Source organism: Culex quinquefasciatus, chromosome 2, assembly GCF_015732765.1.
Source record: "Culex quinquefasciatus strain JHB chromosome 2, VPISU_Cqui_1.0_pri_paternal, whole genome shotgun sequence".
Lineage (NCBI taxonomy): Eukaryota > Metazoa > Arthropoda > Insecta > Diptera > Culicidae > Culex > Culex quinquefasciatus.
In genome coordinates this window covers 42458089-42485022 of record NC_051862.1, presented here as the reverse complement: position 1 = coordinate 42485022, position 26934 = coordinate 42458089, and the positions used below count along the sequence as shown (strand labels likewise).

The following is a 26934-nucleotide window of genomic DNA, read 5'->3' as shown; positions in this document are numbered from 1 at the left end:
GGCCAATCCATCAGCTCAGACTCAGTGTTTGGGTAGGCAAAATTTGCAGGTTGTGTAACCAATTTGCACACGCTCACCGCCAAGCAATTCGACGTCGTCGTGCTATCTTGTCGCACCCGCCATTTTGACGTTCTGAGAAAAACGCGTTTTAATGTTTGACCTTGAATATTCAAAAACGAGAGCACGCAATGTAAACAATAACAAACACGTTTTGTTTGGCTCACCATTCTGTGCATTGTCCCAAAGTTTGGTTGAAGTTGGTTGCTGGAGTCCCGAGTTATAATTACAAATGTTTACGGTAGTCTAGCTTGTACGTGCGACAAACGCATCCTGACTTTCCTGGCCTGAAATCCCTTTGGCCTTTTGTCGCACTTACATCAATTTTCATGGAGTGACAAGATAGCACGACAAGATTGAAACTACTTTCATATGTAAAGTGACAAAAATGCACGGAGTTTTTTCGGTTTTTGTTGAATATCTCAGGATTGAAATCGAATTTTGGGGATCTGTGAAGGTCAAAAGGTGAGGCATTGTGAGCTGCACAAAATGGCGTTCTTAACTCAATTTGGCCCAAAATGCACGTACGACAAGTTAGCACAATGGCGACGAATTGCAAGTAGTTTTGCGTGCAACATGGATATTATAATAATCTCGTTCGTGATGATCTTGCATGCGTGTGGGGTTTGGAAAAGATGCAATGGTTCGGAAAATGTGCCTCACTTGGTTGAGGGTGGTGATGAAAAGTTTCACATGGAAAGAAGGTGAGTGACCGGAGCTGGAAACTCGAGACAATTAGGTTTTTTTTTTATTAGTGAAGCAATATTTAGGAGGAAATATATTAAAAAAATTAAGCAAATTTAAATTCTCCAACAAATTAATTTGAATTCAATCCAATTTATAAGTGGTAATTAAGATTTATTTGATTTTATAGCTTAAGCTAAATTTCATTAAAACAGCAGTAAAATCAGGTGACATTGATTTGATATACAGTTCAGACTCGATTTTCCGAAGTCTACATCATCCGAAGTCTAGATTGTCCAAAGTCTAGATGGATAAAAAAAACATATTCCTAATTTACTCCCGTTAAACATAAAATTCGATTTATGTGACCCCATTGTAGTCAAATTTGAGTGATTTAGGGCCTGAGAGTAAAAATATTACTAATTTCAACATTGCGTTACGGCCGTTTCGGTTGCCATCTTGGATTTTTAAATATTCAAATTACTTTGGAGTATATTTGGGGTCATATTTTTCGTGATTAAATTTTCGAAGATTCGATTATCTGAAGTGATTTTTGTCCGAGATGTTCGCATACTCGAGTCTGGCCAGTAATTGAGTAATTCTCTTGAAATTTTAAATTATTTTCAAGATTTTTAATATTGCATTTTTTCGTTTGAATCAAACTGTGTTCATGGGTCAAAAGACGATATTTTGCATCATTAGTTTTTCATACAAGGCCCCATACAATTTAATGGGCTGATCATACAAAATGAGCATGTGAATATGAAAAAATAGAAACAAAGAAAAAAACAAGTCCAGTTTTTTTTTACTTTTTATCACTAAAATGTTCCCAAAAATTTTTTTTTTTCAATTTTTGTATGTTTTGTTTTTTTGTTGTTTTTTTTTTTCGTGAGGCGTAAAGTTGCCTCTTTGGCGCTAAAATTTTAAATGATGCCAAATTTGGTACAGGAGATTTTTTTTTAATGATAATTTTTCGGAATAAACGAAATTATTGCATTTTTTTTTTTTTTCAAAATGAAACAATTTAGATGCAAAATAAAATTTGCAATCGAAGCTTGACCTTTTACGAGTCATAGACAATTAAGGTATTTTGTCGAAAAATGATGATTTTTCCAATTTAAAAAAAACTTCATAAAGAAAAGGCACCTCTGCGAAAAATACTTTCGAATGCTATTTTTTTAAATTTTTTGATATGTTTTAATAAACTGAAAATTGCATATTTTGCGCCTAAGTTTAGGATGGTACAAAATCTGGTTTAAAAATATATCTGAAGGTATAATATTTTTTAATAATGTTTTTTTGGAAATACCAAATTATTGACAGTCACAATTTCAATACAGTCCACACTCGATTATCCGAAGCCTCGATTATCCGAAGTTTTGATTATCCGAAGGTTTGTTTGGGACTTCGGATAATCACGAACAAAAATCAAATTTTTCGTCTTATTTTTTTAATTTTTAACATAAAAGTTGAACTCTACGACCCCATTTACTAAAATTTGAATTGCTAAGTGCCTTCAAAATTACTTAATGCATTCTTTAAAAATTTCATCACCGCCATTTTAGCCACCATCTCGGATTTAAACATTCTTAATCACTTTAAAGTAGTTTTTGGGTCATACTTAAGCTCAAAATTCAAAAATAAGACAACTAAAAAAAATTGTGGTTCGATAATCCAACGTGAAATTTTTCCGAAGCCTTCGGATAATCGAGTCTGGAATGTAATCATTTTTAGAAGCAAAATGAAAATTGCTATCGAAAATGGCTTTTTTTATCTCATTTTAAATTCAAAACATAACATTTACAAAAAAAAACTCCTTTATTCGGCACTGTACATCGAAATGCTCCAGAGCAGTTCTCTAGGATTTCGGTCATTCGATTTTTTTTGTATTTTTTAATCCGACTGAAACTTTTTTGGTGCCTTCGGTATGCCCAAAGAAGCCATTTTGCATCATTAGTTTGTCCATATAATTTTCCATACAAATTTGGCAGCTGTCCATACAGAAATGTAGTATGAAAATTCAAATACCTGTATCTTTTGAAGGAATTGTTTGATCGATTTGGTGTTTTTGGCAAAGATTGCAAATTAGATTTTACATCGAAAAATAAAGCTGAAAAATTTTTGCGACCGAAATTACGATTTTTTGAAAAAATCAGTATTGATTAAAAAAAATCATAACTCGGTCAATAATTTTTTGCCCAACCTGGAAATTTCTGAATTTTATGTCCTCTAAAACATTTCAAAAAATAAAAAAAAATAAAAATAGTGTTTTTTTTTGCAAATCAAGTTTTAGTGATAAAAAGTTAAATAAAAAAAATCACCAATTTTTTTTACCGTGTTTTTTCCAGTGCACAGTGGTCCGAAACCGAAATCTAGCGTGACAAAATTGATAGCGGCCACACGTTAAGATTTAGAGCTTTGGTGTCTTCGGGACAAATGATCAGGGTCAATAGGGACATCTTTTGGTATGGTGGACATTAGGGTGGTCCAAATTTTAGGGTGGTTCAGAATTTTTATTTTGGCGGGATGACGAGATAGCGCTTTGGTGTCTTCAGAAAATTTGTAGGGAACACCATTCTGAGCAACTTTGCTCAAGGGCACAAAGCTCTATCTTCAAACGGGAAGTTTCTAGAGCCATTTTTGTTATTTAGGTTTGGGTGTTTATGAAAAAATGAGTTTTTTGAATTTATCAACTCAGGCTTATGTCGTAGTGAGTTGGTGTCTTCTAGACATTTAAAGTGCTTATCAAAACACACATTTATCTTCCAAGAGAGCGAAAATCGGACCTTTAAAACGAAAGTTATAGCCAAAATACGACAAAAAAGACGCCATTTTGAAATGTGAATAACTCGAAAAGGTGGTGGAGTTTGACCTCGCTCTTAGAAGCATCTGAAAGTACACATTTTAGAGTATATTTGCTGAAAATATCTCGGAGGTCTTTTTTGTTTAACTCATTTAATCTTAATAAGAAAATGAGCATTTTTAAATCGTTTTTTGCCCATAACTTTTGATAGAATTTTCCAAAATTCGTTTTTCAAGAACGAAAATGTTCATTTTGACAAGCTCTACAATTGTCTAGAAGGGCTCAAAAATGTGCAAAATGATCTAGTGGTTGTAAAAGAAGAAACAAGTTTTTACTGAAATATTTCAGGAATAAATTTTAGAAATGGAAAACATAAATTGTTTTTTGCAAACACAAATATAATCTATTCTATTGATTCAAAGAGTGAGTTTGTGTGTGTGTGTGTGTGTGTGTGTGTGTGTGTGTGTGTGTGTGTGTGTGTGTGTGTGTGTGTGTTTACGTTAGGGTGAATGAAATCGTACTGCTATATTCCGTTCATTTTCTAATATGTAAATAATAGCGTAAATTATAAATATCATGTCGTTTGCTGCCAGTGATGCCTCGCGGTCACTTTGAACAATTGCTCGTGATTTTTTTCGTCCTTTTACTCGCTAGCTATCAGTCTTTCCTTTATCATCGTGGATCGGAAGGCACGACGCCGGTTGAGTTCGTCTAGGTTTTGAGTTTTTATAACACGTTAATATCATTACAAATACGCAAAGCCAAGAGAAGTTAATTTGAGTAACGCGCCGGTCGGGATAGAAAATATTTTTTGTTATGATTTGCGGTAAATGCTATTGGTGAGTCCGAATTGCGATGCCTTTCCGTCGGGTCGCAAGATTTTTCGCGTCCGTCGTGGTTTGTTTTTCGTTTATTTTTTTTCGCGTGCGTGTCTGTGTTTGAAGGTAAGGCTGCCTGATGACAGCTGAGTTAGTTCGATTTGCGATGCCTCTCCGTCGGGTCGCTAGAATTTTCGTGATCGTCGTCGTACCATTTCAGCTCGATAAACATCGTAACTCGTCGTTCGCACCGTTAATCAGTACCTCACTAAACATCAATCATTTAAAACTCATAAAATCATATCAAGCTAAAAATTACACTTTTTAATCCTTCATTTATTAATTACAAATGATTTTGGTTCTATCTTTCCACAGCCGGCTGTCTAAGACTAAACCATTTCATTTAAAATTTAACAACCGATAAACGGAAATGTCTCATCCGCAGCATCCGAGTGTTTGCCTTGAGAATAATATATAACACCTTTCAACAAACACTATGATTTTGGGTCGCATCATCATCTTCTATGATGAATCCTGACCAAACACCCTATCCTACTAACAAGTTTTCAGGTTCCTGGCGCTCGTGGGGTGTAAGCACAGAGTAAATCAGCTGCCCTAGTAGCAACCTGCGCTAACTAACATTCCCGTCCCTTAAAATCGAGGTCTACAAACTGACATGGCGGGCGCCGTTGGTGGCCAATGACTGTTACCTATTCGCAACTGATCTAGCTTTAGCAATCATGGTGTTTTATCTTTTCAGCGCATTCATACATGCTGTTGATAAGGGAAACACCACTAGATCGTCGAAGCCTATAATCAGTAGTGCTGAAAGGATATTACGGTTCTGTTCAGCAACGGAGGGGCAACCATGGGTGATCTCTCATGCTCATGCTCAAATATTTCAGGAATAAATTTAATTATTTTGTAGATTCCTGAAATATTTCAGTAAAAACTTGTTTCTTCTTTTACAACCACTAGATCATTTTGCACATTTTTGAGCCCTTCTAGACAATTGTAGAGCTTGTCAAAATGAACATTTTCGTTCTTGAAAAACGAATTTTGGCCAATTCTATCAAAAGTTATGGGCAAAAAAAGAATTAAAAATGCTCATTTTCTAATTAAGATTAAATGAGTTAAACAAAAAAGACCTCCGAGATATTTTCAGCAAATGTACTCTAGAATGTGTACTTTCAGATGCTTCTAAGAGCGAGGTCAAACTCCACCACCTTTTTGAGTTATTCACATTTCAAAATGGCGTCTTTTTCGTCGTATTTTGGCTATAACTTTCGTTTAAAAGGTCCGATTTTCGCTCTCTTGGAAGATAAATGTGTGTTTTGATAAGCTCTTCAAATGTCTAGAAGACGCCAACTCGCTACGACATAAGCCTGAGTTGATAAATTCAAAAAAACTCATTTTTTCATAAACACCCAAACCTACATAACAAAAATGGCTCTAGAAACTTCCCGTTTGTAGATAGAGCTTTGTGCCCTTCAGCAAAGTTGCTCAGAATGGTGTTCCCTACAACTTTTCTGAAGACATCAAAGCGCTATCTCGTCATCCCGCCAAAATAAAAATTCTGAACCACCCTAAAATTTGGACCACCCTTATGTCCACCATACCAAAAGATGCCCCTATTGACCCTGATCATTTGTCCCGAAGACACCAAAGCTCTAAATCTTAACGTGTGGCCGCTATCAATTTTGTCACGCTAGATTCCGGTTTCGGACCACTGTGCAGTGTAGTCCGTATTCATACCTACAACTTTGCCGAAGACACCAAATCGATCAAAAATTCCTTCAAATGATACAGATTTTTGAATTTTCATACATCATTTTTGTATGGACAGCTGCCAAATTTGTATGGAAAATTATATGGACAAACTAATGATGCAAAATGGCTTCTTTGGGCATACCGAAGGCACCAAAAAAGTTTCAGACGGATTAAAAAATACAAAAATTAAAATTGAAGAAAAAAGACCGATTTCGTAGAGAACTGCTCTATTGCAAAATTTCGGTCCTAGGGAAACGGCTCCTACACTCGGAATGACCTAATGACCTAACCTAACAAGACTCAGGCCGCGCGTGATTTGACTTCCCCATCTGACCGAAGGCAAATCCAAATATTTCTCGTCTCAAGAAACGCTAACCGGGGTCGACTAGGATTAAACCCAGGTCTTTAAAAATGTGGCCAATTTTCGATCAGTAGTAATAACAAATTCCACTTTCAATCGTCTAGAAGTTCAAGTTCAAACCTTCCCGGAACCGAATCTAATCTGTTCTTCCTCCAATTTCAACTCACCTCATTAAACAACAGTTCATAACTCGTCCGAACAGGGTGCGAATCGATGCCGATACCTTCACTATTTCCCTCAACAACAAAAATAACAACGAAAAAAACGCATGTAGTACAAATCGTTAAGACGCGCGCTTATGTTGTACGCGCGTACGTTTTTTGTTGTTGTTTCGCACATCCGTCGATTTGCCGGCCGTACTAAACGCTAGTACTAAAAGGTGCGTTTTAAAGCGCGCCGGCGTAACGCGTTAAATGTTTACACGCCAATTAACTAATACGCGGCGGCACCGCGTCTGGACATAAAGCATTTCTTCCTCTGATGCTCTTAACCATATGGTTTAGCAGTCCGAACAAATGGACACAGTCGGTCTGGGCCCCATTAAAAACTCATCTCATTCAATATAATAAATAGACTGCTCGACGTCGTTTTGGTCGGCTTGGCGGCTTTCACAAAGTGTATGGTTTCGAGTTAAGTGGATGCGTTTAAACCCGTTAGCTGGTTGTTAGATGTGAGTGCATTTTCGACACAAAGTTGGGCTTAAATTGATTTGAACCATTTTTGTGACAGACGGAGAAAATAACTTACGAAAATCGTGAACCAGTGTTCATGAAAACACGAACAAAGTGTTCAAATTTCCTGGTTTCCGATTTCATGGACGTTTGTTCACGATTTTCGGAAGTCATTTTTCTCCGTGTATAGTCTTTGATTTAGAAGGAAAGAATTGAGTTTGACAGTGGATTTTTGTGATTCAAAAAATGACTTCGCATTCTTCGTCCAGTTATTGACGAACTACCCTAACGGTAGACTAACCATTCTAGCTATAATTGATCCCACTATATCGCTGGAAGCTCACAGCTCAAGTGGGTGATAATGAGTGAACTTATGGCTGATGAGCCGTTTTGAGCCGTTATGAGTCGGTTTCAATTGGTGCTACCCGCCGTCATCACCGCGCGTGGACCATTTGAAACTCAAAGAATTATCGTCATTCACTTCTGTCCATCTCATAAATGAATATGGATGATGACGAAGCGATGAAGGCTGGCGTGCGTGGCGATATTATCATACGTGGAAGTCGTCAGCTTTTAATGTGGGAACTTGAACTCCACGCTCATAACCCCCTCGGCAAAGAGCGGTGTTTTTGCGTGAAAACGTGAATTTCATTTTATTAATTTGGCAGCGTTTGCGAAACTGGTTCTCGGAAGCTGCGGGGTTTTATTTACGATTCCGAGTGGCAAGATAAACACACACACAGAGCAAGTAATCACATCGGCTTTATATGGAGGTTTGCGGAAAGAGCCGGTGAAGAGGAGCCAACGCAGCGGATGAGAGTTGTGGGTGTTGAAGGAGTGAGGAAGGTATTAGGTTTCGTTAGATTAATTTTCGTGCGGATGAATGATAGTGGGAGATCGTGTCTCTTCTAAACCACCTTTTCGGGACGTAATTAATAAAAATTGAGTAAATGTTATTTTCAAAGGAGAAACATACTGCCGAATAATTGCCTAAATTTCTTGAAAACAATGTAAGGTATTATTGTAATCCTTTTTGAAGATATTTTTTTGCCGAATTTTTAAGATAGAATTTAAACATTTAAACACACGAAACGAAACTATTGGCACTACGCCCCCCGGGGCATGACCTTCCTCCTCTAACGTGGGATTTCTGCTCCAGCGCCTCTGACGAGACAGGAGAAACCGGGACCGACGTTTTACTTCACCATCCGATAGAAGCTCAGTGGATAAGGCGGGAATCGAACCCGCGTCTCATTTAAACACACATTTAAACCAAATCTTAGAGCACTTAAAAAGAGAAATGCTACATTAAGTTTAAACATAATCTATTGAATATTAAAAAAGGTTCTTAATCCATTATTGGGTGCCTTCCTCACATTTAATGGGTAATATGAACACCCCTATGGGGTAATTTGGACATGCCTTGTGGGGTAATTTGGACAGGCCTTGTGGGGTAAAATGGACATACCTTGTGGGGTAATATGAACACCTTTTGAGGGGTAATTTGGAAACATGTTGAAGAATAAGTTTAACATTTGATTTTTTGAGCATGTTTTTTATCCTTCAACCTGGTTATGTAATTGCTTTATATTTTGAAGTGTTTGCTCACAATATTTCATCAAAGGTTTAAATAATGATTTTGTGATAAAACTATAATTGAATAGGAAGATAACAAATAGTTCAGTGTAGTATACATAATTTAATCATTAATTCTGAAATGATTTAAACATTTATTCTTGAAAAATTCAAAAATTTACTACGATCTATAATCAATATTTATAAAAACAACATTGTAACAGGGTCGACTTCAAGCACGAAGTCAAATCATCCAAAAGAGTCGAACTAGCCTCCGGCTGAAAAACTCTATAATAAAGAATAAAAAAAATAAAAATAAAACATTTATTGTGGCTTAGGCACAAATATAGTTTTTAGTGACTAAGGTATCGTTTATATTTATATAAATAAATCTTTATATAGAACTCATTAACCTGAAACTATCATTTTTTTTAATTTTACATTCTGTAGCCCTTCAAATTTAAATGTTATTGACCTTGTAAACCAGCACAGAAATTAGAAATCTCAAAGAAATTAATGAAAAGCAATCAACATAAGAGTCTAGTTGAACGCCAAATGTGCAGTAATCAGATTTTCATCCATTCGAATATTGGAATAAATTAAAAAAGGGGTTTTGTAAAAGTTCTCATTGCTCACATTCCTTTTTGAGTGTTTTGACATTTTAAATCCCTCTAAATTTATCTAAACCATAAACCACTCAACCAACCATGAATTTTACTTTTTTTTTGCCTGACAGTACACTACTGTCCATATTACCCCAAACTCCCCTACATTGAAAATAAAAAAAAACTTAAGTGATATTTTTGTCGACTTTTCACATAAAATTATGGACAGCGCAAATCTCAAAATGTATTTTCAGTGTTTTCATTTTTTGAAAAAAACATGATTTGAAAAAAAAGAAACAAAACATCTAAAAAAAATTTAACTTTATTTTTAGCTAAAACAAATTTTCGGAAAATCTCAAAATGCGTTTTTCAGTGTTATCAATTTTTGAAAAAAAAATCTGATTCAAAAAAATGGAACAAAATATCTAAAGAAATTTTACCTTTATTTTTAGTAAAATCTAATTTTCAATTGAAAAGTATTCTACATATTTCAAGGTGTATTTTTCAGTGTTGTAAATTTTTGAAAAAAAATGATTCAAAAAAATTATACAAAATATCTAAAGAAACTTTATTTTTATTAAAATCAAATTTACAATTGTAAAGAATTTTACATAAATTTTGATATCGTGCACCGTTTTCGATTATATCCACTAAAACGTTTCTTAATCCACCATTTGGTTGGTGGTGCCTTCCTCACATTTACAAAGTAATAATGAAAATAAGTTTATGAAAAAAATATATACCTGATACAGACTTTTCCAGAAAACATGCAGACTCTCATTTGAAGCAATGTGGCAACCGGGCGTTTCGCATCTGGCGCGACTCTCGCACGTTAACAAAAAGACCCGGCCTTTTGAGGTTAGGCAAAAAATCACCCTTTTTTGTATCTAGAAAAATATTTTTCTTGGCATAACTTTTTAAATACTTAACTAAACAAAATAAAAATTAATAGGGTCTTAGGGGACCTCAAAACGAACATAATAAGGCGGATCCGGCCAAAATCGGTTCAGCCAGTTCTGAAATAATCGTGTGGAAAAAAAAAAATCATGTCTACACACATCCCCACAGACATTTGTTCAGAATTTGATTCTAAGTCGATAGGTATACGTGAAGGTATATCTAGGAGTCGTATTTGAAAAGTTCATTTTTCGAGTGAATTTATAGCCTTGCCTCAGTGAGGTGAGGAAGGCAAAAAATGTCATCTTTTGAGCTATGACACCAGTTGGTCAATATTCGCTTTTCAGTGTAACCAATTTAAAAAAAAAAACATAATTTTTGAAAAATATGTCAAAAAGTATAAAAAAAATTACTCTATTTTTATAAAAAATGAACATAAATTTCAATATCGTTCACCGTTTTCGAGTATATCTACTAAAAAATATTTTTTTCGTTCATAACGTGACTTTTTTACTTGACCAAGCTTAACCAACCCTGATTTTTTTTTTTCGAAAAGATTAGAAAAATTTCTATAAATTTGTTTTAAAGTGACGATTGCATAGCAAATATGCGTCCGATTTTCAATAAATGAAAATTGGTCATTCTACAGAAAAAAAAAATGTTGATTAATTTAAAAAATATAAGTTTTTGCAATATAGTTCCCCAAATTTTATAAATCATACGACTAAAAATATAATAATAATTTGCAGCGTTTTTCATAAATTTTCTTAAAATATTGTTTGTAATAAAAATATTTAATCAGACAAAAAAGAGGAAAGGAAAAATCAAGGAACCCTCGCAGCCTCAAGGGGGTTCAAAAAGTTGGAAATGCAACATTTAACATCCGTACAATTCTCCAATAAAATAGGCCGAATCCATGACATGCAATGCAATTTTTTCATATTTTTCTAAGTAAAATCGAATTATAATCGAAAAATACGTTGTCTAGATGCAGCCCCTCAAATATAAATACACACAAAATAATGTTGATTTTTTTATGTGCCAACTAAACAGCTCTCAATATTCAACTACCGATGTCTCAGAAAGTAAAAATCCGATTTCAAATTGTGAATCATGTGTAAAATTTTGCGATCCCTCCAAAAAATAATGTTAAAATCAAAGTAATTATTTCAAATGAGACGAAAATTTAATATTACTGAAAAACTAACGGAGCTGAAAATTACTAATTTTCAACATGATGTTAACAAAACCAGTCATTACAAAAGTTGAAGTGTTTTCTCACTCTAGCAATGTTGCATAGCAAATGCTACCCCTTAATCACATTACACGTTTGATGCATTTGGTGCGGAAAAGCTCATTTTCTTTTGCTTGCACTGCAACACAACTGCAACAAATCCCAACCCAGCAGCGGCAATCATTTTGTTCACACATGTTACGTGAAAGGTGGTACCGTTAGCATCAAAAACAAGCCTTAAAATTGCTCATTTCGCACTAATCCGTGCGAACCTCTCCCCCGGGTCGGGTCGATTCGTGGGGAGAGTGTGTCTACACACGAAAAGAGTACAACATTTCCAAGTCAATTTGTAAGACGTTCGTGTGATAAATCTTTTTTGTGTTGTTGCTGTTGTTGATTTTTCCTCATCACCATCACCATCATTGCGTGACTCCTGAACCTTTCTCCATCGCTTTGAACACCCAGAGCATCATCATCATCAACTTTTAAGGTTTAAACTCAAAGCTGCTAGCTGACTTGAAGTCGCTTTTGGTGAAAGGTTGCGTTTTCCGTGCTCATTATCACGAGACTTGCAGAATATATTAACGTCCTGAACGGTCGAACTTTGTAAAACTTCTTCTTGTTTTTTTTTTCTCTCTCCCATTTTGGCAGCAGCTGTTTCCACCCAAAGTTTAACTCCAACTATCAGCGCCATCAACAGCTTTACAATCGATGCCAGCAAAAAAGCTGCAAAAGTTTTGTGGATTTTTTGGACCCCACCCAAAAGTGGATCGACCTTTTTGGTGTTTGGATATGCAACGCCCAAAAAACTACTACAGCAACTTTAGAAAATCCTCAGATACAAACCTGCTACTGAAGTGCATAAGTTTAGGCGAAAAAATCTCTTTAAATTTATATTTAGTCCGCTGTACAGAAATAATCGGTTTTAGAAATAAAATTTAACTACACGAAATCTTCATTCGTTACTCCGTAAACAAGTTTAAATCGCAGCAAACGACAGCTTCCTGCGACGAAACAACAGCTGTTTGCAGCAATTCGGGCGCTTATCCCTAGCAAAATACTCGCTCGCAGCCGTATGGCGAAATAAATTCACAGAAACAAACGACTAACTAATCATTTTGCCCGCTCTCCGCCATAATCCGAAGCCTGCGGTAATGGTTCGGGAAGCTTTTCGAGGCAAAATAATCGCTTATTGAGGAAGCTTTCGGGAGGGGGGCCAGAATTCTCGGCGGGACTGTGTTGTGTCTCGTCTGGGGAAGTTTGTTCTTTTTTTTGTGTACAAATTTACATAATTAAACTTCGCTTTTCGGGGTCCCTTAACTGGGGCGGTAGTATTGCGTCGTGTAACTGCGTCGTGGGAGGATATATACGAGGTTTAGGGATGACAAAGTTAGGGCTAGAGCAAAATTTATGGAAATTGGATTTGGGTTCGGGGAGTTTCAGGGATTTTTTTTTTGTTGGAGTTCTAATTCATTTTTGTCAGAAAAGGGATTCAGTCTAGAACGGTAAACAAATCACATTTATATGAAACATTTATGGAAAGTTTAACATATTTGTTATTCATATATACCTACAATAGCTATAAAATCACGTTTTATTATTTAACTGCTTATTTTACAATGTAAACAAATCCCGTTTAAATTGGAAGACAAAAATCTTCATTGAAAATTTTAAATAGCCTAAAATGATCACACTGATCGCAAAATTATGTGGAAAATGGATGTTCCCAAAAATTGTAATGTTTTGAAGTGGTGTCTTGTTACAAATGGAGAGGAGCAACATTTCGCTCGGTTGAAAGTTAGGGTCGTTCACAATTAGGGTGTTCAATAAATTCTAATTTTTCTGGAATTAAAACTGTGTTTCATTTACTTACTTTCGAAAAAAAATAATCAAGGCCTCTGTGCTCTTACGCAATCTATTCTTGATATTGGATTGATATATAGAACATTTCTGGAGTTTTTTTGAAAAGGTCCTATAAACCAAATTTTAATTTTTTGCTTTTTGGGTGTTTTTAAAACCGCCTTGAGTCAGGGATTTTCAAAAACACCCAAAAAGCAAAAAATGAAAATTTGGTTTATAGGACCTTTTCAAAAAAAACTCCAGATTTGCTAAACTATACAGGACTTTCCAACATAAAAACGTGATATCTCAAGAAAGATTCAATCAACCCTGAGATTTTGATTGAAATTGTCAGTTTTCCCGTAAGTGCTCGTCCAGAAGGTAAAAAATGCATTTTAAAACATCTAGCGCAATTTTTTTTCTAACGCCATTCGTGAGTGAACAGGACTCGCTAGCTGCCAGCGACTTGTTCAGTCGCTTCACTCAGCGAAAAAGATACTTCATAAATTTCTTTGTCTAGGGGAACAGCAGAAAAAAAAATGATGGTAATATTGATCAGGAAATGGTGACAGAATTTGTGTGAAAAAAAATGATTAATTTCACCCCAGAAAATGATGAATTTTCATCAGTTTTGGATGAGTATTCATCAGGTTCACATTTTTACACATTTTTTATGTAATATTATTCAAAAAAAGAGGTAAAATTCAATTTACCACATTTTCAACATTCCAAAATTCAACTTTTTTTTTCTGTGTAATGTTGCCATATCAGCACTTTGACGTTCAATTACAGCTCATAAAAAGCGTTTTCAACTAAAACCGAGTGATAAATAGCTCAACAGGTCGTGAGTGAGTGAGGAAGCAAGTTTCTATCAACACTTTTACAAAAAAAAAGTTGTTTAAATAGTGAAATCACCAAATTGAATAGAGTTAGGAGCGAGTACTCAACCTGCCAAACATACGAGAATTTCCCCTACTCCGTCCGTTGACCCGAGTCGCAAACGAGTAAGTTCAGAGAGGAGAGAATCTAACAAATACCAGCGAGGCGCTCACTTTGTACAGCAAATGCTGGCATGCTGGAAATTGCTGTCAAGTATGTTTTTTTAATTCAACAAAATTGCAAAACATTTTTGATAACATTGTTTTGAGACAGTTTAATGAATGATCAAAACAAAGCCGATCACTGACTATTTCGAGACAGTTTGAGCGACATAGCACAACCAGCCTCACTGAGCCATTCGCTGTACTACCCGATTGGAGTGAGAGGGAGAGCAAAGAGAGAGAGAGAGTATCCAGTAGCGATTGGTGTGGAAGTGACGTCGCGTTCGATTTCTGATCGCGAGTTAATGAGTCTTTTTGGAGCAATCGTGATTCTTCATTATAAATGCAGAAACTGCTTTTTGGATTGTTTTTCAACTGCTATTTGCATACATTTTTTTAGGTTTTCCCTCTGATTTTTCGGGAGAATTATGAAGGGGAAGGCGACATAAACTTTAAAAATATTTGCAACAGCCAGTCAAATAACAGTCAAAACTCATAAACACCAAAATTATAAAGGGAAATAAAAAATTCCAGGTTAGCTCAAAATTTATTTTGAATTGATTTTTTTTTCATAAACATATATCCACTTTTGCTTCATCCAAAACCAGTTTTACGGCATGGTAAAAAAATCCACATTTATTTAAAAAAAAATGTCCCATCAAAATTGTTTATAAGTACTAAAAAAGATTTGAATTCTGTGTTTACCCGAGCAGACGGAAATAACTTTGGAATAACAGATTTTGATATTTAAAAATACAAGACAAACAACATTTTATGTTTTTTATAACAAGTTTTGTTATGCGTCGTTATGATTTTTTTGTTATTGGATTGTTATTGAAATAACAGACTAATAACATTTTTAGTTATTCTTCGAACAAATCTTCGTTATTATTTTTTGTTATTTTAACAACTAATCCGATCATCCCAATAACAGTTGGAGTTATTCTTCCATAGCAAAACAGGTTATTCCAAAGTTGTTTTGGTTTTCAACCAATATCGGACCAATAACAAATTTTGTTATGATAAAATAAACTGCTTTTAAACCCTTATGCAAAAACTAACTTAATCCACCTATGTGGTTAATGCCTTCCTCACTTTTTACCAAAAATGGGTATATGAGTGGTTTCATCATTTTTTTAGATCCAGAAAAAAAGAACACAGTGTATAACTTATGTGGTCATAACTCGAGACAGGGTTGCCAGATCTTCAATGTCTTGGACTCATTGGAAAGGCCTTTCAATTACCTAACCAACGATGGGTCGGATGATGGATCCAGACATAGTTTACATACATTTAAGTGAGATCCGGCTTAAAAAAAAGTACATAAATATCACTTAAGTGGTCATAACTCGAGACAGGGTTGCCAGATCTTCAATGTCTTGGACTCATTGGAAAGGCCTTTAAATTACCTAATCAACGATGGGTCGGATGATGGATCCGGACATCGTTTACATGCATATAATTGAGATCCGGGTATTTGTGAAAACACATTTTTATGCATAACTTTTGAACTACTTATCGAAACTTCAAACAATTCAGTAGCGATGTATGGGACCCTAAACCAAGTCGAATGCAACTGATTCGATCAAAATCGGTTCAGCCAGTGCTGAGAAAACTCAGTGAGAATTTTGGTCACATACATACATACACACACACACACATACACACACACATACACACACACATACATTTGTTCAGTTTTCGATTCTGAGTAGATATGTATACATGAAGGTTGGTCTAGGTGCTTTTAATAGAAAGTTCATTTTTAGAGCAGGATTATAGCCTTACCTCAGTGAGGAAGGCAAAATGGATTTTTCGAGATAATACTTTCTGTTATTTTAACAGTATTTGTTATTGAAATGGTTTGAATTTTGTTATTACCGTCTGAATTAAAGCTTGTGACAAGTGTAAAATTGTTCATAGATTCCGATCAGGCGTTTGGGGGTAGAAAATCATTTTCATTGAGAAATTATTACATCTAAATCAAGATTATCCTTTTCCTAACAATATTTTCATAATTACAGTTAACTAACTTTAAAAACTATTCATAATTGAAAAAACGGATTTTTGGCATAAAAAATCTTCTAGTTATCAATGTCACCTCGGTTTACGACACTCACAAAATTGTGGCCTAAACCAATATATAAAAAAAATGATATTATTCTTGGAAGAATTATTCAAACAGGTTATGCATCCAGCAAGTCAGTTACGTTAAACCTGAAATTACCGATTAAATACAAAAGGCGGAATTGTCTAGTGACGTTTTTTTTTTTGCATCATTCGCTAGAAAAACACATTTAGCTTGTTTACAAATTGTGGCTGTTTGAACAGTTTGTTATACTTTGTTTCAAGGTGTTTGAACAACAATTGCTTTTATGTGGGAAGATAGTCTTAATGAGCCATAACGACACCAGAACCAAGGTTCTTCAATTCTGAGGTGTAGAAAAGCATCATTTTAAAAAATAACAACAATATGTAAAAAAATATATTTACTTGAATTGAAAAAGGTCATTCAACTTGCCTACAATGTTTCAAAAACAAAAATCGAATAAATTAATCGTGTCAAGAGATGCAAATTCCTTAATCTTTCTCTGCCCACACTAAGTCCCAACTTTCGACAGGAGAATACCCCCGCTCAGATGCGCAAAAGTTCATTGATTAAAGTTGCAACCGCGGCATCGTTTCGGAAGAACAAAAGCGGCCAACAACAACTTCACGCCAGACGAAGAAATTGGAAGCAGAAAACAGGACCGGCTATAAATCATGGCCGACGGGCCGGATTTGCACTGGATTTCCTTTCGGGTGACCTTTCCCGTTTGTTGGGGCCCCGGCATAACTTAAGCTTGTACCAGCAGCCCCAGGGAGGATGCAACAATGTTGCGAGCAATTTTGTTGGCTAGTGTTGCCAGTTTGATCGTTTTTTTGCAGAACAAAAATCAATTTTGTTTCACAGTTATTCTTTCAAACCCGCGTGAAAAAGAACCCAGTGAGCCATGAAATTCCCGCATCAAATTGACACACCAACCTTTGGTCAATGTGACATTTCGCGCCAGAGACCGCCGCTGCCGCGCGCGCCATTTTCGATCAATAGAATAACCGAGCGCCCAGTTTTAAGGTGAAATCATGCGTGTCGGAGACTGACCGTATTGTTTCGCTTCACCTTTTTTTCATGCAACGGCGTGATTGAATTCCGTTCGGAAAATTTTGCGCTCAACGACAACAATGAAAGCAAAACAAAAACACGACAAATCGAGCGCGCAGAGTGACAGTTTGAAAACGGTGTTACTTCACTCTGGCAGGGCATCGCAGTAGGCCATGGAGCGGCCATCTCCAAGACAACAGCCGATGGGATGGGCCCTGTTTCTGAAATTCCTAGTTTATTGACCATCGACGTGCCAACGAACTGAAAAATAAAGGCAAAGCAAAACAATGATTATGTTGCTCGGGTTAACCGGGTTGCCAGCACTGGCAGTGTTGTTGTTGTTGTTCTTTACGAGGCACAAGGAAGACATTTTTTATGGCTTGCGATCGCACTTGTAACTTTTGTACGACTACATCGCGATAGTGTCATTCCGCTTCCCACACATTTAAACAACACAATGTCACACAGAGCCTTCTGTGTTGCCTGCAGAGTTTGTCTCAAGTGATACAAATTTTCGATTACACAAGAGAGCGTGAAAATTAGTCGAAATTGTGTGTCTCGTTTTTGTCCTCTGCGTCAAATAATAGGGTTTTCTCTAGCCTCACTGTTGTTGAATCGATTTATTTTCCCGCGTCTTTGTGCGGTAATTAGAGAACTCCCTCCTCGAACTAATTGGCATTGCCTGCTTTTTCGCTGTGTTTTTTAATCAATCGCCTTTTTGTGTGCTGGAATCTTCTATTGTATTGGGCAATTTTCGAAGAAATTGGAAACCAATCAAGCGGAAATCGTTATGTCTTACGGTCATTGCTACGACGACGGTGATTTCAATTAAAATAGTTGCGCAACACTGCGCCCATTTGACAGATGTCCCGCTACGTGCCATAATGGCGGCTGCTATATAGAAAATCGTCGCGCTCTAATTGTTCTCTCTAAAATTAATCCGGATACACCTAGGACTAATCCGTTTGACGTCATTGTCATTATCGAGTCAGAGAATATCGCATAAATTGTCCCTCCATGTCAACAAAGAAAGCGACCCAAAACCACCGAAAAGGTGCGGCTATTCTTCACGGTCACTCCTTTCATCATCTGTCAATATTCGGCAGCGCGCGAGCTGCACAGAAAAAAAATCAATTCTCGTAATCGTGAATTTAGTTCACGAATTTGAGAACCACGAAGGAATTTATTCATGACTATGGTGCATTTGCACTATAAACGTGAATATATTCCTTCGTGGTTCTCGCATTCGTGAATTTTATTCACGATTTCGAGAATTGGTTTTTTTCAGTGTTACCACAGTAGGCGACTCCGCGGACAGCCAATCAAAACTGGTTAAAGGGTGAAGGTACTGCAGATTTAACAAAAAAAAAGCTAGAAGAATGACACGTAAACAGTGCAAGGTGACGCAAGCGACTATTTATAGCACATGCTATAAAGTCATGTAAACAATCGGAACGTGGCATTTCCGACACCTTGCAGTTACGCCGGGGTCACATTTTTCACGTCCATCCGCGAACAGGTTTGTGGCCCGTGTGCCGCGCTCACATTTTATGGCCAATTCTTTACGCTCGTGTTTGTCTCGGCATGACGCTATCTACTTTAACCAATCGATTGCTCATGAAACATACCGGGAACCGTGTGTGTAACCTTACCTTTAGTCACAGCCGCGGCTATAATTTTCTGCTACGATCTTGTGAAATTCTGCCTGAAACGTAACTTTTTGACAGCTGCTTAAGCAGAAATTTGTTTTATAGCACCGCCATTATGGCAACCACTTTGCTGACGCTTCCTTCACCAATATTGACGTTTACGGTAACCTCTAAATTGCATCTCGGCGTAATTTCGCCCGGCGTGCAAGGGGCGTCACACCCGGTAACAAATTATAAATTTTAAACGTAAACGAGGGGGCGCCCGATGTGCAGTCAGTCGAGAAATTCGATTTCCGCGTGCAATCAAGAAGCAAGCCCCGACGACGGTGAGCTGTCAAACGGCGATGTTGTCGCGTGTAGGTTAGGATCTTCGCCTACTGTTGGTGATTTATTTACAACATTTTATTGGGAAGGGGCCTTAACGAAGCGGTGGTGTTAAAATGAAGCAATAAGACGCCGATCGACATACGGGGGTGGTGGCTTACCGGATCCTGTTGAGACGTGGTGGTGGTTGCTTTCAGCGAAATGCGACACTGACTTCCAAGCGCAAAAAGAAACCTTGAAAGATGGTGTAATAAAAACGTCATGCGACGCGACGGGAAGTGTCGCGCAGCGACGGGAGGGTGACAACTTGATTTTTAATCGATTATTTTCATCTTAATCCTGATTTTGGAATGAAACAAATGGATGGAGTGTCCACCCCCTCGTAACTGTCACTTTAGGAAGCAGGGTTGCCAGAAAATCTGTTTTAAAAATATCATAAAACTTTTTCTAACCTATTCTTGTTTTCTTTTTCTTACAGGAATTGAAGGAGAGCTTCAACTATGGACTGTTTTGTCCGCCGTCCAACGGGAAAGCTGGCAAGTTCCTGGACGAGGAACGGCGGTTAGGAGACTATCCGTTCAACGGACCCGTCGGGTATTTGGAGGTAAGTTAAATAAAATTAAAAACATTCAAAAATTTATGAATAATGTTGTTCTTGTTGCAAAATTTTAGTCCCGTTGAGTTTCGCCTTCGCTTATCTTTAAACGGTCTTTGGTGGTCGATTCACAGCCTCTCTTTGGATCTGCTGCCGACTGAACGGTACATGCTCATATAGGGCACATTTAGGGCCGGTAAAATCCAGTGAATGAACCTCGTGTGCCTCCTTCATGCTGCTGCTGATTTTATCCTTTTGTACACCGTGGCGCTCACTTATTCGATGAAGGCCCTAGGAGCTTCAGTGATATTATTATCCAGACTATAGAAAACCCCGCTTCTGATGAAAGCAAATGATGTGTCGGCTAGCCAGGTTGTTCATAAGGGCCCGACCGAGTTGTGTGCTCAAGTGCAAAATCATTAAGATCGAATGAAAGGCAAATCACGACTTCAAAAGCCTTGTCTAGTACCCAAGAGAAACTAGAGACTATGCGGAATTTCGCTGCGCAGAGCAAATTTATCATCATCTTTAGTGAAAAGTGGTTTAACCTGACTGAAGTGTATTTGACTCGTTTTGATCTAGATATCGTTCGATTTGTGCAATGATCTGTTTCGCCTTATGGGTGAAATTTGATCAAATTTCTGATGATAAACATGAGAATATTTTTTTTTAATATGTAATAGTTTCCAATAAATCTTCTTAATGGCGCTTACGTCACATTGCCATATAAACGATAATCATAAGTTTTTTTTAGATAGACAATGCCATATTTTTTCACCATTTAATATCATAAAAGTTCTAACTTGATAGAAAAACTTGATACTAAACCTGGCAAGAATTAGGAAAACATTCGAGCGAATGTCATTTGAAAATTTGATGTATTTTTTAAACACAGTCCAGACTCGATTATCCGAAGCCTCGATTATCCGAAGTTCGATTATCCGAAGTTTTTGAATAGGACTTTGGACAATCGAATCACTAACAAAAAAGTTTCTTTTTATGGATTTTTTTTTATTTTTTTGCTTTTAACATCAAAGTCTAGTTCTGCGACTCCATTTTAGTCAAATTTTAATGGTTGGTTGTGTATTAAATTGAAAAATGCATTTTTTTCATCTTGGATTTAAAAATTCTAAATCACTTAAGAGTAGTTTAGAGGTCATTCAACAATCAAAAATAAGACAGCGAAAAAAAAATTTCGTGGTTCGATTATCCGAAGTGAAATTTTGCCAAGGCCTTCGGATAATCGAGTCTGGACTGTACTTGAAAAAAATGTACATTTAAATAAATGACCTGAGAACCAAATTAAAACATTTAGTGTCCAGACCACATCTATTAAGGTTTGTTTTTCTTTCTACTTCTTTTTCTCAGTATATATGGGTATAATTGTCAATGTCTGCCAAATTCAATTGAAAATTTATAAAAAAAATTCATTTAATTTAAAAAAAAAGACTGAGGGCAGTCAAGTTAGATCATAGCTTCTACGGTTCAACGGATTGTAATGAGTTCTTCAGTCCCTTAAAACCGCATACCTAGATTATTCAATTTTACAACCTGATATCTCCTCTCTCAAAGTTCTCTAAAGGTCACTTTTAAACTAAAAATCAATTAAATGTGGTAATTTACAACACACAGTTTTGATGAAAATCGACTATAGATTTGGTTTTAATCTAGAATGAGGAAAAAATCACTTTTTTCAACGTTTTACAATAAAGATGTTCCTCAGAAATATTGGCAACACTGCCCAAAGAATCTTGTGGTAAATATTCGAAAATCACATAAGATTGTTTTTTTTTTTCGATCCTTAGATACAGCCAATGAAATAAACAGATGTGCGACTAAAGGTCGAAAAACATAAAGTCAAATAAGGACAAAAGGGGCGTTTATCCATTCATTAAGTAATGTTTTTTTTAATAAACAGAATTAATTGCAAACCATTTTTTTAAAGGTTTCCCATTCCCTAAAAAATATTAGTTTTGTAACAATATTGTGAGTTACCCCATTCTTTCAAACATGAGCAGATTTTTTAAAACGCCTCTCTCAAACATTGTTTTATTCCTATTCTTGATTGCCGTAATATTTTTTCGAGTTTTGCGATTTTTTTCAAGCATGAGCTCACGTCAAAAGTTATTTTTTGTAATATTAAAAAAAAATCAACCATTTACGTTTTGTCCATTCGACCTTTTGTCCATTCGACCTTTTGTCCATTCAACCTTATGTCTTTCTACATTTTGTCATATATTCATACTGATCTTTTTGTCTAACAGATTACAAGTTTTAAAATCAAAACAAGGGTAAAAAAAAACAATATTTCACTTATTTTAAAACCTTTCAAGTTTTTTTTACGTTTATGTTCCTTTACTCCGACCGAAATCGAGAAAGGGAGGACAAACATCAAGACATTGTCAAAACATTGGTTTTGATTGTAAAAAAAAGAACAGACTTCATAGTCAAACAAGAAATGTTTGAATATAATACAAAATGTTTAAAATAAATTGTGAACTTCAAACCATAGATACTTTTATTTGAAAAAAAAAATCCGTTTCCAAAATCCTGCATTCATAAAATTGGGAACCAAAATCAACCTATTCAAATTGCATTATACATTTTACAAGGAATAGGAAAATCTTTCAAAAGTATCAACGACCTGTAGAACGACAAAGCCAAAAAATATGACAATGATGGAAGTCGTGTGCAAATTTATTACAGTCCAGACTCGATTATCCAAAGGTTTTTTTGAGACTTCAGATATTCGAATTACGAACAAAAAAAGATTTGTTTTCTTTTTTTTTCTTGGTTTAAACATTGAATTCGAGTTCAGTGAACTCATTTTAATAAAATTTGGGTGAATGATTGCCTGTAAGCTTACTAAACGCATTTTTTTTTTCAATATTTTATTAAATACTGCCTTCTTGGATTTAAAAATTCTTAATCTCTTTAGAGTAGTTTAGTGGTCATATTCGAGTTTGAAAATCCAAAATAAGACGAGGATTTTTTTCGTGATTCGCGGGAATTTTTTCCAAGACTCAAAAAATGGACCGAGCCACGTAGCCCAGTGGTAACGCTTCCACCTCGTAAGCGGTAGATCGGGGTTCAAATCCCGGCTCGGACCAACACAACTGGTGATCTATTCCCTTCTGGAATCGATTGCTTAGTAAAGGGAAGGTAGTGTATCGTCACACTACACGACACCTTAGGGAGGCGACCTATGGAATTTTAACATTAACCTTAACATGTTAACATTAAGTTGAGAATGAAACTGCCAGTGAAACCGCTTTGTAAATGCCGGCCCCGATACTCTTCAAGGGTGTTCCCTTCAGGAACTGAGACAGATTTACTACTACTTACTTACTGTACAGTATAACAACTGGAGCATTCCTTTTAAAATTTTACATTCATGCTTTTTAAAACAATTGTTTACACTCAACCCACGGTGGTTGGTCACTTTTTCGTTTGACACTTTTTTAGTTTGTACCCCGTTGATTGGTCAAAGTCAGCCTGATGGCAAGATTGTCAAATTGTATGTAGGGGCCGCGATACTCACATTGGTTGGACCGTGGACCCCGCTATTTGGTCGCTTTACCCCTCTGACGCTAAATATAAGGTAAAAGAGCCAGCAAATGTGCAATTGAAAAAAAGTTTTTTTTTTGTGAAAAAATATTGCAAATTGTGTTTTTGATGAATAATTTTGAATATGTTTTGTCGAAACATAAATAACTAGAAAAAATAAAATATTATCCAGCCTTTTGAGGACGGAATCAATCGTTCACATTTTTTTATGTTAACTTTATTAACATATTTTAGTGTTAAATGAGGTTAAATGTCAATATTCCAAGAAGATAATGTACAGCTTGTGACGATAAACTACCTTTCCTTTACATAGAAATCGGATCCAGAAGGAAAACGATCACCAGCTATGTTGGTCCGCACCGGGTTCTGAACTCCCATTTGCGAGGCGGAAGCCTTACCGCATGGCTCGGTCTTAACAAAAAAAATTAACTAGACAATAAATAACAATTTCAAATTACAAACCTAAATATTAAATAAACTTATTTTCAAATTTACTTATAAATGGCCTGTATACCCTATTTTGTGCAACCAGTTTATGGAGCATTCACCCTATATGGACTGTCAAAAGTGAGGTTCACTTTTTGACAAGCTTGCCACCAGTCTGGTCAAAGTCAAATTAAAAAGTGACGAACTGTCACTTTTTACACGGTGCTCACGCACACTATCAAAACAAACGTTTGGTAGTGTGTGTGAACTCCGTGTTAAAGGGGTGTCAAACTAAAAAGTGACTCAGTTCGTTTGACAACAGTTGGTGTCAAACCATCGGGTTTTGAGTACTTATTTTAGCGTAAGATTTTAACAAATAAAGTTAAGTTTAATCAACAAATAAATTAAAATTACATTTCATTTCATATCATTAGCTCTAAAGCTAGGAAACACAATGGCTCGCACGAGCTTATTGATCTATACCGCCGGCCGGCCGGCCAGCCAGCCAGTCCAGTTCAACTCCATTGATCATGACCAGGTCCAACTTTGTATATATGGCAATTGGTGGCGGACTCTGCGACTCTTCGAAGGCACGCGCGGCCCCAATTAATTCAATCGCCGACATATCTAATGAACTTTTTCCTCTCTCTCTATTCTTTTGCAGCTCAAGTACAAACGGCGCGTGTACAAGATGCTGAACCTGGACGAGCGCCAGCTGAAGGCGCTGCACACCCGGGCCAACCTGCGGCGCTTCCTGGAGTGCATCAACGGGGGCCAGGTGGAGAAGGTGGCCAAGATGTGCGCCAAGGGCCTCGACCCGAACTTCCACTGCCAGGAGACGGGCGAGACGCCGCTCACAATCGCCACCGGGACGAAGAAGCCGAACAAGCTGCTGATCGCGCTGGTCAACGGCGGGGCGCTGCTCGACTACCGGACACGGGACGGGGCGACCGCGCTGCATCGGGCCGTCGAGCGGGACAGTCTGGAGGCGGTCAGGTAGGTGGCGATGGAAGAATTCATGAGTGCATTGCATATTTGTGGAGGGGGGAAATTTCCTGGTTTCAGGGAAGGAAGCGATCTACTTTGAAGATTGGAAGCAGTCTCACTTTTGTATGATTAACTGATGTAAAATGGCTTGTTGTGACACCTGAATTTAAAAAAAGCTCTATTTATGAATGTCGCAATGATGACTTAAACTCCAAGGTCCTTCATTCTATGAATGAAACACTTCCTCCAATTGAGAAGTAATTCCACCAAGATTCATCGCCTACAAAACCTGATCAGAGTCCACGCGCTCTGGGCAAAGAATTCATATGTACTCGTCGCGCCGCCACAGAGGTTACTCGTTCTACGACAACAACCTGCCATAAAAAGCGCGAAATCAGCGTGTTTTTATAACGGTTTATGTATGTCTCAAAACACACAAATCCTTCGGTTGACAGAAAAAAAGCTAAGTTGACCAATGACCATTCAACTACATTCACTCGCACACTTGCGCAGCAAAGTGTCTAAATTGACTTCAGCACGAATTTTCTAACTGAATTTATTAACATTTTGAATGTTAGATAAATAATTGCTCCGAATACCATTAGGGGTTCCACAATTTAAACCCCTCTTTGATGGTCCACATGGTCTCAAGGGTCTATTTTGCCATCGCAGTCTTAGTAGGCTTCGCGATTTACATGTGAGAGAATGCCCCTCCACGTGGGTAGTTTCATTCATCGATTGCTCCGATCGATCTCGCGCTATAATGTATTCAAAATCTTGTCCGCTAGAGGGCTTAAAACGTGAACAAGACATGTTTTGCCCGGTGGAACACCGTCGTAGAGTATCAACAACAACAACCCCCTTGATGGCTCGTTGTTGTTGTTGTTTTGAAATCGAAAACAAAACAGCAAACCCCACAGTCGTCGAGCCGACGTCGTTAGTTTTCAATAAATTGTCGATTAATTATTCCAGTGTAGTTTGCGTACCTACATGTAGAGCTGCTCAAAGAGAGGGTGTAAAATCACCACGTCAAGGTGATGTAAGATATCACCGAGTCTCGTGGCGGGAGATTACCAATTCTAATCAAAGTAGGCTAGGCATATGGGTTCCAGTTGTCAAAGGAGAGATGGAGTAGGCAATTAAAATTGAATCCTCATTAAAATTATTTGAATTCACGTTTAAATGATGAAATGATCGTAATTTCAATATCATTATAAAATACAATTTCACTCTAATGTTGTAGAGAAAATCAATTTTATAGAAACTTTTTTTCTTTTCAATCTTGCTTTCGTCATTCAATTACTTCAAAAATATCTTTAAAAAAATGTAATAATTTTCAAAATTTTATTTGAGCTTTTTAAAACTACAGTTCAGACTTAGTTATCCAAAATTTAGATAATCAGACTCAGTTATCCTAATTTTTTATTAGGTCTCCAAAAAAATGGACAATCGAATCATTTGCCAATCTTCAGCAAAGTTGCAGGTAAAGGCTTTCTAGAATCAGTGAAAAAAATATAATTTAACCCTCTACAACCTAACCCCGCCTTTAGACGGGCTTCGATCTAAAAAATCGCCAAAAAATCGCCAAAAAAATCCAACCGATTTTCGATCTTTAAAAAGCATTGGAAAGAAGAACTCTTGAAATTTTTGAAAATTTATGGGTTGAAAGTTTGACTTGCTTTAGGTGACTTTGCCAAAGTATTAAAATTGTATTTTTTTAGGGGTCAACTTTGGCTGTGTTTTTACTAACATTTCCTATATTTTCAGTAAAAAGAAGTATGCAGTAATTTTTGTAGTGCCCCAGACTATGCCTCTACGCTTTTTTTGCAATTTAAATGATGATGGTGAAAATGTGAAAAACATGCAAAAATTGAAAAAAGTAACTATAAA

The 26934-nt window shown here is 36.5% G+C and overlaps 1 protein-coding gene across 14 annotated transcripts in view; it reads left to right on the top strand.

Annotated features, from left to right (window-relative positions):
* The window catches only part of LOC6042198 (SH3 and multiple ankyrin repeat domains protein 1), a 254779-nt gene that overhangs the window by 179576 nt on the left and 48269 nt on the right, over nucleotides 1-26934 (top strand). For all 14 annotated transcript variants that reach the window (XM_038255171.1, XM_038255169.1, XM_038255170.1 and 11 more), the window contains 2 exons: nucleotides 19948-20073; nucleotides 24722-25053. In XM_038255171.1, the coding sequence (XP_038111099.1) occupies nucleotides 19948-20073; nucleotides 24722-25053 (458 nt within the window). The remainder of the gene's footprint in view (nucleotides 1-19947; nucleotides 20074-24721; nucleotides 25054-26934) is intronic.